A 12,078-nucleotide genomic window follows, 5' to 3' on the forward strand; every position below is an offset into this window, starting at 1 on the left:
AGTGTCATTCAGTTTATTCAGAATGATTAATTTTTTGTCAGTTCATAATGATTACTGATTTCCTAATTTTTGCAATGAAAAATAATATCAACAATCTCATACATTTTTTATTACAGCTCGAATGGAAAATTGCAATCCCAGCCCATTTTATTATGGGCAGCCAAATATATTTTTGTCAAGATGATGTCAACCCTTATTTTGACAATAAATTTTTCATAAATTGAAGATTTGATTATCCTAATATATTTTGTCTGATAATATCGCAGGACGTGTGTCGGCCATGTTGGTACTATTTCTAGTCTTATTTTCGAGAATATGTCGTACCTACAATTCCCTTTATTTTGGGTAGATTTTTCCGACATTTCGTTACTTATCTTATATATGAGACAGAGATAAATCCAACAAATCAGATATCATAAAAAATAGGTGCAGTCGTTCTTGAGTTATAAATTGTAACTAACCAGACTTCATTGATTTTGTATCGAAAAAAAAATGAAGTCGTTCTCCAATTCAAGATCCTGATACTACACTGCTCGAGTGGGATTACCTTCCCACGATCGGACCTAGACCGCTCCAAGGATTCGTCGGCTTGAAGAACGCCTGCGCCACCTGCTACATGAACTCGGTACTACAGCAGCTTTACATGGTCGACAGCATACGACAGGGTGTCCTGGCGGCAGAGGGCGCTGCCATCGATCCCAACGAAGACTTCAGCGGCGAGGAAAGGCTCGACCTGGATGCTGATTGTACCGATTCCCGATGTTACGTCGACGACGACAGAAAGGACTACAACGTCGGCATACTGAAGCAGGTTCAGGCGATATTTGGCAACCTCGCCTATTCCCGTCTTCAGTACTATGTGCCCAAGGGACTCTGGAGACATTTCAAACTTCAAGGTTGGAATTGTTGATACTGAATGTATGGTGTATTTGTTTCAAATTTCACAAATATTGAAATTATTTCACTATAGATTGGTGGTGTAGGATCAGAGAAACAGGAAAATAATACTCTGTTGGTTCGCCGACGTTTCGGAAAAATTTATTTCCATCCTCAGGGCTCATAACGGTGCTTGATGTCCTCCATAAAACCCATATTAGAGATGATGTTGTCAAAAAATAACCATAAACTATTTCACAAGATCTGAAGATACTTTCATATTCATCCTTGGGGAGTAGCTCTTAGAGTTTTACTTTCACTACCTTACTAGGTGCTACATCTAGTTCCGGTTTCAAGAACCATTAGCCAAGGAGGTTCTTAAAAACAGAAAAGTCCATACTGGCCGAACATTATTTAATCAAAGGACACAATATCTTGTTCTCAAAGACAGAAATTTTCCAAAAAATTAAACAAGTTTTCGTGAAAAAGAAAAAATTATTGATAATATTTTAAGCACTCGTGTTATTACCTTTGAAAATTTGGTATCTTGGGTAGGAACCTCTGCTCTATCGATTTGAAATATTCTCAGAGCTGTAGTTTTGCCTCTTATATCAGAACATACTGAAAACTTCGATATTTCAAATAGAACACCCTGTATATTTACTTTTTTCGGTTTGCTGTAGCCTCTTGGTTATGTATGTGTAACTTCTTTGTTCCTATCTCTAGCATTTCGAGTATTAATTGATTTACTTCTCTTTTGTGCAAAATATAGCTTCAATTAAACATTCATTACTTCAGTACTTGGAATCCTAGCACTTTCAATCATTTTATTATGTCTGGTTGAAACTTGATCACAAGATCTGAAGATACTTCAGATCTTGTGACATAGTTTATGGTTATTTTTTGACAACATCATCTCTAATATGGGTTTTATGGAGGACATCAAGCACCGTTATGAGCCCTGAGGATGGAAATAAATTTTTCCGAAACGTCGGCGAACTAATAGAGTATTATTTTCCTGTTTCTCTGATCCTACACCACCAATTTATAGTGAAATAAAATTTTTGGATCACCACTTCAGATCTATTGAAATTATTCTTTGATCTTTGAATTGATAGACCATATTAGTAAGGTTAGAAACATTCTCTTGAGAGGTGATCCGTAACCAACTTTTTTTTCAATGAAATTATTATGAAGGTTCAACTTCAACTTATAGATAAAGCCACACTATTGAAAAATAAATGTTATTACATAGACATAAACTATTGGGTATCTCCGTCATTAGTGCAGTTTGTCATGTCATTGTTCAATTGAAATCTATTTCTATATGTATAGATGTACAGCACATTCCTATAAAGAGTTTCAGTTCAGAATTTCATATCAAAAGGACAAAGGGAAATTGGCTTTCGGGGAATTTGCTCAAATTTTTTATATGTTATAGAACTTGTGATGCTGGATTCCTGCATGCACAGAAGATATAAAGGGCGTGTCCAAAGATACCGAGTCCTTCATTGATTTCCAAAAATTGAGGGGTAGAATTTAATTCTTTTTCAGATATTTTGTGGGACATCAATTGCTCTTTGGAAATTACTGAAAAACTTGACATCTTTAGACTCACTATGTATATCTTCTGCGTGTGTAGGAATCATTCTTTTCTAAAATGGACTCAAGTCAGCTATATAAACAATCGTTGCATAATTGATTTGGTTTATATTTTCGAAAAAATTTCTTCACAATAGTCATTTGAAATTTTAGATTAGTTATTTATAATACAAGTGCAGAAGGCATTGGTATTCTTCCACAAGTTCAAAATTCAAAAACGAGCCACGAAGTGGCGAGTTTTGGAATGAACGAGTGGTAGAATGAGCCTTCTGTACGAGTATTATACATTATTTTCTCTAATTCATTGCATTTTCATTGAAATTAATGAAATATTTCCATAAATATAATTTAGTGATTTTTGCATTGAAAAATGTTGGTTGGCAGAACTGATTTCTTTAAGGCAAATTGATGAATTAACAGATGAAGCCGTGGCGGAAAGTTGGGAGTACCAACATAGAATAATAAAATATAACCATGAAAACTGCGTTTCTGATATATTCTCGCACGATTTTGTTCTACAAGATGTGGAAGAATGAACGGAATAACCACAGAATTGGAGAAAAGTAATTTTTAGCATTCATATGATATAAACGGTTAAATTTAGGGTGATGAGGCAATGAATACATTTGATCAGCATCACAATCTAAAGGGTGTTTTTTTAGAGCTATAAAACTTCAAATTGCAATAAAACAACGATGGATTATTCGATTGACATGAATTTTATTTATCCGCAAGATAATTTTCGATGACTTTTTCCAACATTTGTGGCCGTATATCGGCAATAACACGGCGAATGTTGTCTTCCAAATGGTCAAGGGTTTGTGGCTTATCCGCATAGACCAATGACTTTACATAGCCCCACAGAAAGTAGTCTAGCGGTGTTAAATCACAAGATCTTGGAGGCCAATTCACAGGTCTAAAACATGAAATTAGGCGGTCACCAAACGTGACTTAATCGATTGTGGCACGAGCTGTGTGACATGTTGCGCCGTCTTGTTGGAACCACAGCTCCTGGACATCATGGTTGTTCAATTCAGGAATGAAAAAGTTAGTAATCATGGCTCTATACCGATCACCATTGACTGTAACGTTCTGGCCGTCATCGTTTTTGAAGAAGTACGGACCAATGATTCCACCAGCCCATAAAGCGCACCAAACAGTCAGTTTTTCTGGATGTAACGGTGTTTCGACATACACTTGAGGATTAGCTTCACTCTAAATGCGGCAGTTTTGTTTGTTGACGTAGCCATTCAACCAGAAGTGCGCTTCATCGCTAAACAAAATAAAATGGACGTAGTGCGCGATACGTATTCCGCACAGAACCATTATTTTCGAAATAAAATTGCACTACTGTATTCATGATGAATTGCCAAACCAAACTGAGAATAAATCACTTGACAGCTGTTAAATCGATCGCCATCTTGAACAGTAATTGTGCGCAATTGGCACATGAATGAACAAATGGTCGAAAACATTTGATTTGGTTCTGACGACGGTATCAACAATTATATTTGAATTTGCAGACGGATTCGACATCAGTGAGCCAGTCAAAAAATCTAAAATACGTAGTGTTTGGCGAATTTGATGCTCACTGAAAGCATCTTGAGAGCTATAAGACTTAGAGAAAATAATCCCGAGCTCGTTTTTCGAAATAAATAATAAGTTATCAGGCAGCAAATCATAGATATCTCGATACGTTCTCGAGTTATAGGGCGTTTCTGAAAAATGATACTTTCAAATATTTCGGTATACTTATCTTGGTTTCTGTTTTAAATGTTAAAACAGCCAATTTCCCTTTGAAACCCTAGAAACACGTGTTCTTTGAAATTTTTTGATCACAAGTCCATTTATGACTTACGAGCAATTTAGAAAAAAATTATAGAAAAAGTACCAACTTATTTGTCTTACCTCTATATCACAGTTTCAATATTATGGTTTAATCTCTACTAGTTTTGTGTCATTCTCCAGCTTTGTTCTCAAATAATTCATTTCCTTCAATCACATGCAAAATGTCTGAAATTTGTGCTTTGAAAGTAACTGATTGTAAATGTTACATTTCCTTTTTTATTATGAAGGTGAACCTGTAAATCTGAGGGAACAACAGGACGCAGTAGAGTTCTTCATGTCGCTCGTGGAGAGTCTGGATGAAGCTCTGAAGACTTTGGGGCACGAACAAATCATGTCAAAGATTTTAGGAGGGTCCTATTCTGACCAGAAAATATGCAAGGAATGCCCTCATAGATATTCCAAAGAGGAACCATTTAGTGTGATAAGTGTCGACATTAGAAATCATAGTAGTTTGCAAGATTCCATGGAACAATATGTTAAAGGTAAGTTTGAGATTTTTATTGTTCTGATTTTATTATTGGTGTTCAGAACAGGATCATTCAAATTAATAATTGGCATCGCAATATTTCGATAATTATACTTATTCTATAACATTTTTGGAGTATATTAATTCTAATTTTGTTTTTATTAACAGAATAGTACAGGTGTTGTAAAGTTGATTTTTGAAGTAAATAAGGGACTTGCACTTATTCCTGATAATACATTTTTTTAAGAAATATCCTTCATTATCAATAACCTAAGGGCTGTGTTAATTTGAAGAGTGTTTCACAGAGATAATTCATAAAACATTGTTAGGATTTAAGGAAGCTCTCTAGATGAAATTTGTGTGTTTCAGGTGAAATTTTAGAAGGCGCAGATTCGTATTTCTGCGAAAAATGCGCTAAGAAGGTGGTGACGGTGAAAAGACTTTGCGTGAAAAAGTTACCCCCAGTATTGGCCATACAGTTGAAAAGGTTCGAATACGATTTTGAGCGAGTGTGTGCCATCAAGTTCAATGACTATTTCGAATTTCCGAGGGACCTTGATATGGAACCTTACACCGTTCAAGGCCTGGCCAAGATCGAAGGAGAAATGATTGACTGTGATTTAGATCCTAGTGCTAGTGAAGTGTGCACCAAATACCGATTGTCTGGAATCGTTGTTCATTCTGGCCAGGCTTCGGGAGGTCACTACTATTCTTATATACGTCATAGAAATCCATCTGGCGAGGTGAGGAGAGTCAGCAATTCACTACCGATTAAATTGAATTTTTTCTAAATTTGATAAATGACTATGAAACTCTTTGGGCTTCTCATAGCCTAGGAGTTCATTCGATTAACCCATTTTCCATAAAGTTAGAAATATTAAAATTTGACTGTATTATTAACCCATCAAGAAAGTACTATTCTGACGGGTATCTCACAGTTTCGTCAAATTTTTAAATGTTTGACTATGTGAAAACATATACTCTAGGGGCCTGAGGAATTTGGAATTCTAAAATTATTTTCTCCCAAATATGAATTTGAGGACACTGTTAATCCATCATTTTGGGTGAAATATCTGAAAGTTCATCCTAACATACCTAGAAGAAAAAACAAAGGATTTGTTGGATTTTCATAAATTTTTGAGTTGATGATCCAACCGAGTGGTGCCTGCCAGAACAGTATTTTATTAATCGGCCAATAATCTCCATTCAAATTATTATTAATAATGTTTTTATCATTTAAAAATTGTCTAGTTTTGTGGGAATTGGGCCAGTCAAATGAACGGCTAGTATTAATCAATTGTTGTTACCCATTATTACCATAATTCCAGATAAGATGGTACAAATTTGATGATGGAGATGTAAGTGAATGTCGAATGGGAGAAGATGAAGAAATGAAAGTACAATGTTTCGGTGGAGAATATATGGCGGAAGTTTTCGATCCAATGATGAAAAGAACCACTTATCGTCGCCAGAAACGTTGGTGGAACGCTTACATGCTGTTTTACACCAGACAAGATTTGGTGAAAGAGAATCTGGTAAAGGGTCTGGAGGATTTGAGTTTGTCAGAAAAGAAAGGAAATCGTCTAAAGATGCCCATAGCCATTGAGAACAGTATCAGGAAACAGAATATAAAATTTTTACATCATCGCAGTCAGTTCTCGTTGGAATATTTTCAATTTATTAAGAAGATGGGAGCAAATAACGCTCATCTGGTGCCTAGGTCCAATATCAGCATTACTGCTGAAATGGAACAGCAGAGTCTTCTTAGTCTACAACTAGTCAGCAATTTCCTTTTTCACACTGGATGGCATACCAAAAAAAATCTAAGAGGACCTGCACTAGAATGGTAATAATTTAATCATATAAAAAAGTTCATGCTTAAGGCTTTCAATTCTGGGCTTTGTAGCTCTGGTCCGATCTGTTTTTCACCTGACATCTCGCCTACAACCGCGGTAAGCATCTTCGGTTATTCGGTCGTAGATTATAACTTGACCATAGAAGTCTACGGAGTAGTTGTTCTCGTCCATAGATGGTATTTATCTTTCTTCCATAAGGTAAAGTGGGGTTAGTTCGTTCATTCCCCCCATTTCTGGCTAGTTCAGTTTGAGTACATCTATTGCTGGTAACCGATGCAATGAGCGAATCATGCCTCTTCTCTTCTGGTTATGTTATTGGAATGTCTCTACCTACATTACATCTCGTTGAAGCCCATGATTTTGAACAACTCTGTATGATTAAGTTTTTTATTATTTAGTATTTTATTTAACGTATTTTAAATGACACAATGGATTACCGATATAATAATAATAATAATAATCTTTATTCCTGACTCTTAATCAACAAATGGTAATCCATATCGGAAATTTCAGCTTTCTAGTATTCCAAGTAACGAAGTAATGAATGTTTAATTGAAGTGATGTTTTGCACAAAAAAGAAGTAAATTCAATTACTTGAAAACTGTTAGAGATAGGGACAGGGAAGTTAATACATAAATAATCAAGAGGCTACAACAAACCGGAAAAAGTAATAATATACAGGAAGTTCTATTTGAAATATCGAAGTTGTTAGTGCGGCAATACCCCAGCGCTAAAAATACTTTAGATCGTTAGAGCAGTGGTTCTAAGATGCATAGAAAACCCGGTGTGTCTACTTATACCTGTAAAACTTTCAGACAAAACGGGAGATTTTTCAGATATATACCTACTTGATTTCGAGGGATCGCGTCTGTTTCAGATGGCGCATACATCGTTTATATTTGACATTTCTCTCGATTCTCGGCTCTCGTGACCTTGGAGTATAGAATAATAATAATTAATATTCTATTAATCTTCTATACTCTGTTATTATATTCATTCCATTAAAAATTCGATAGGAACTGAATTGTAATTTATTGTGGAAGTTTGTAAACTCTACAATCAGTATTTCATTTTCAATCGGCGCCAGGCAGATAGCGGGAATTCGAAAATTTCTGAAGAGCGCCACCTTACAGAACTCTGGTGAAGCAGAACACCAAAGCAACAAGTGGATATCTCAAAAAGTCTGAAACAAAATCGAATCAGTACACACACCAGGGATTTTATGCATGTTAAGTGGTTCCTATCCAAAATAGAAACGTTCATTCCGTTCTCTGTAAAAGTCTAGGGTATCATCGACCGTGGCCTACCCTGTATATCGCACTCAAGCTGAACCATAATTAAGGATAGAGTGTAAAAGCTGTATCCAGACCAGAAAAACCGATTTGAATAAATCATCCTGTGTCAAATTAATATCTACAACCGAAAAACCTATGAAGATCCTTACCGAGCAGTTTTCTCTGACATCTATTCATATTCTGATGAAAGGAACATCCTATGAAATATTTATAAGATATTCCTACTAAAGTTGATATTTTCAGGGGTGATGTAGTGTGCCTTCATCTTAGAATAAGTCCAGTGATCAGATCGTGGTTCGCCCACAACATTTTGTTCAACAGTCCTCAAAGATTCTGCGAATATCTACTCAGCTGTCCTAGCAACGAAGTTCGCACCGCCTTCATGAAGATTGTGGTACTTCTGGCACATTTTTCAATCAACGACGGACCATGTCCGCCACCTCTCGGATTCAACAATCAGGATCCAAAAGCATCTCTGAGCGACCACATTCTGCTTGCCATATTGGCATTGTTGCAACGCGAGGTTAGCGAACACGGCCGTCACCTGCCCCATTACTGCAACGTGTTCCACATGTACGCCAGTCAAGGTGAGCCGTCAAGACGCGAACCAATAATAAAATTTCAAAAAAAGGACCGGGAATTGGTCAATGAATGTATTATACAAATTTGTCGTATCGCCACAGACCAACAAGACAAATCGCTCTGCTGTTTATATCTGACCTTGAGATTTACTATGAACTACCATAATAAAAACGACAAAGCGAACCGTATTTTGTCTTTCTCTATAATGGGTATGGTCTGTATATCACCTTGGTTACTATGGTTAGTAAGTTGGTGGTCTGTATATGTCAAATTCCTCAAAGACCGGTGACTATTTCCTCAAACTTATCTGTCACTAAAGCAACCGTACTTTTATTCTGGTTAGGATCGGTAACCACGCCCACTCCGGTGGCAGTTGTCATTTTAATTTTCAGATTATTGTTTATGAATATTTTCCATGACATCTGACACTCAATAACTTTATTATTTTAATTATGAAACAAATACCCTTCAGAGCTATTAAGAACTATTAGTTATTTACAAATTGAAAGAGATCAACCATTTATAACCTCCAAAATTCTGTCAATGAAGAATTTAGTTGACAAGTGTCAAGCAGTCCGTAAATATGAAGCAGGTTACCTCGTACATTGAAAACCACTAGTAACCGCTCTTAAATTTTCGGCGATATACGGACCATATCCAATATTTAATACAAATATGAACTGTCAGATTTATTTGATCTTGACTCCTATGTTCGTTTGGAATATCAAACAAGAAACAATGTTTCACTTAACTAATTGGTTAGATCAAGCAGGAACGCAATTAAATATTACATTATTAATCAGAATTTTTCCTATGCCAATTTTAATGATAACATATCTTCTCCGAACGCCAAATCCACAGTTCAAATCGAACAATTGCAAGAATCGATCGATACCGTTCCTGCAAGCACCCTCAAATCATTCACCAAAACATCTCAACCCATTACCTTCTCTCCTGTATATAAGGAGAGTGAAATATCTGTAATATTGCCTTAGGAAGAATCCCATTTCGTGATAATACAGTTATGCCAACCATTAAACTATAATCACCAAAAAAATTATTTTTTTCAAGGTATTGGCAGCATTAAAATTATTTCCGTGAAGACCTATCCACTTCAATTATGAAATAACGTCATTCAATATTTTAGATGTTGCTACAGTCACCTAATGAACCACAGTGTCGACACGCGTGGTCTCGTTTTTGATTGGCTGAGCCTAAATATGGCGACTTTTTGTTTACATTCTCCGTTTAACTGATTTTTGGGATTTATTCATAATGTGAGGCCCATTTAATTAGGTCACTGTAGAATTCTTCAGTTGAATAAATTTGTTCTATATACAATCAACTACTATTTGGCCCAATAATTTTAAGTTTGACAAAATGTCAGTTCACTTCAGTAATTTGTATTATTAATAGCGTATTCAACTAGCTGCACAAGTTCCGAGCTGATTATGTCATTTAGCTCTACAAAAATTCGAATTAATACGCAATGGTGCAGCCAGTCGAATACGCTATAAGTTATTTGGTGACACCATATGGTTCTCCATTTTTAGGCTCAATTTGAACGAATTGTCTCCACTGTGTTTTATTAAGTCACTTTACTACTCGGAACTCTCCTGCCACAGATTTATCTATTATCTGTCAAATTTGTGATGAAGAAAATTGTTCTGCCAACCCACATTTTTCAATGCAAAAATCACTAAATGTAATTTATGGAAATATTTCAATAAAAATTCAATGATTTTGAGAAGATAAAGAATAATACTCGTACAGAACAACACCATATGATTAGGGACGTATTTTATCACACGCAAATAATATACGAGACATTGGTAATCCATACCCGAAATTTCAGCTTTCCAGGATTCCAAGTACTGAAGAGATGATTGTTAAATTGAAGCTTTGTTTCGCACAAAAATTGAAGTAAATCATTCAATTACTCGATAACCGCTAGAGATAGGACTAGGAAGTTGATACATAAATTATCAATAGGCTACGGCAAACCGAAGAAAGTCATATACAAGGTGTCTACTTGAAGTATCGGAGTAGTTTGTACTTTTTTATATAAGCGGCAACACCGCTAAAAATATTTTCATCGACTGTAGCCTGTATACTGTAGAATTCAAAAAACTGTCGTGTGACTACCCACTTCTGAATAATTCCAAATTGTAATATAAAAATACTTACGCATTTTTCTTATTGCAGGTTACCAAGAAAAAGCTCAATTATTGAAAATGAACGTTCCTGCTACCTTTATGCTGGTGGCTTTAGATGAGGGGCCAGGTCCTGCTATTAAATACCAATATACTGAATTAAGTAGGCTCAACCAATTGGTTTCTTGTCTTATACGATGCTGTGATGTTAGTTCAAAGTGTCAGTCGAGTACAGGTGCCGTCATTTTACCAAATCCATATGGCGAACTTGGTATTAACGAGTACATAATGCCTCTCTCAGCAAGAGCTTCAGAGATACTCTACAATAATAACGGGTAAGAAAGGCTTCATATTTAATTCTTCATGTCTCATAACCCTAAGTTAATATTCTTTTTTTGATGTCTAAAGGCAATACTTGTACAAAACACCGCAATAATAAATAATCAGCATCTATGTCAATCCCCGTCTCATCACCAGTTGAAATTTGTTTTATGAATTTAGAGTCGGAATTGAATCGTTCATGCATGACTTGGGAAACTTTTATTTAATTGAGTTTTTGATTAACGCTCATTCATTTTAAATTTAACAAAAAAAAATAGTGAGACACAGAAATTTCAGCACCTATGTCTTCAACACTTCACTGATGTGGAAAAATTTAAACGCAAGATGCTTTTTGCAATACACAGGGGGTAAAATTGTAAATCCAGCACGAAATATGAGTGAAATTAGTAATGAATAATCATGTATTCCATTTGACCACTTTTCTTTTTCTTGGCAGACAGTGTGTCTCAAGTAAGATGCCTAGAAACCTTGGTGTGTGCACTGATTAGATTTTGTCTTGAACTTGTTGAAATAGACCACCTATTGCGTTGGCTAGCACTTACCAGAAATATGTAAGGTGGCTCTTCAGAATTGTTCGAATTCCCGCTATCTGTCAAATGAGATGTCAAGTGTCAAATCAGTATTTTTAAATTTCAATCCCTTGAATTGAAAACTTTCTCTCTTCTTTATTTTTAATCTCTCATTGTTCGTAATTTTAGGTTACCCTCACAAACACTTTGTGTGGTTTGTGATTACAGTTTGCAATAAACGAAGTAGGCGCCATCTGAAACAATAGTGATCCCTTAAAATCAAGAAGGCATAAATCTCTCGTTTTGTCCCAAAGTTTTGTAGGTACAAGTAGACACCAGGGTTTCGAAGCATCTTAGTCTCAAGCAATCCATTATTACAAATGTTCATTCCCAAAGAATGAGAGACAAGCAGTATGCAAGAAGAAGAGTAACGGTCCAGTGGAATATCTGGAGCAATATTCTGTGATTATTCAAATTGAATAGCCCAGGGGAAACAAACGTAATCGACTTCTTGGGGTGAATCAGGTTTGAAGTGGCTTCTAAAGGATT

At 35.7% G+C, this 12,078-nt stretch overlaps 1 protein-coding gene across 3 annotated transcripts in view; it reads left to right on the forward strand.

Annotated features, from left to right (window-relative positions):
* Window positions 1-12,078, forward strand: part of LOC123678199 (probable ubiquitin carboxyl-terminal hydrolase FAF-X) — a 31,298-nt gene that overhangs the window by 16,555 nt on the left and 2,665 nt on the right. For all 3 annotated transcript variants that reach the window (XM_045615092.1, XM_045615093.1, XM_045615091.1), the window contains exons 11-16: window positions 516-896; window positions 4,554-4,808; window positions 5,162-5,535; window positions 6,121-6,638; window positions 8,187-8,530; window positions 10,731-11,013. In XM_045615092.1, the coding sequence (XP_045471048.1) occupies window positions 516-896; window positions 4,554-4,808; window positions 5,162-5,535; window positions 6,121-6,638; window positions 8,187-8,530; window positions 10,731-11,013 (2,155 nt within the window). The remainder of the gene's footprint in view (window positions 1-515; window positions 897-4,553; window positions 4,809-5,161; window positions 5,536-6,120; window positions 6,639-8,186; window positions 8,531-10,730; window positions 11,014-12,078) is intronic.

The sequence above is a fragment of the Harmonia axyridis genome, chromosome 4 (assembly GCF_914767665.1).
Source record: "Harmonia axyridis chromosome 4, icHarAxyr1.1, whole genome shotgun sequence".
Lineage (NCBI taxonomy): Eukaryota > Metazoa > Arthropoda > Insecta > Coleoptera > Coccinellidae > Harmonia > Harmonia axyridis.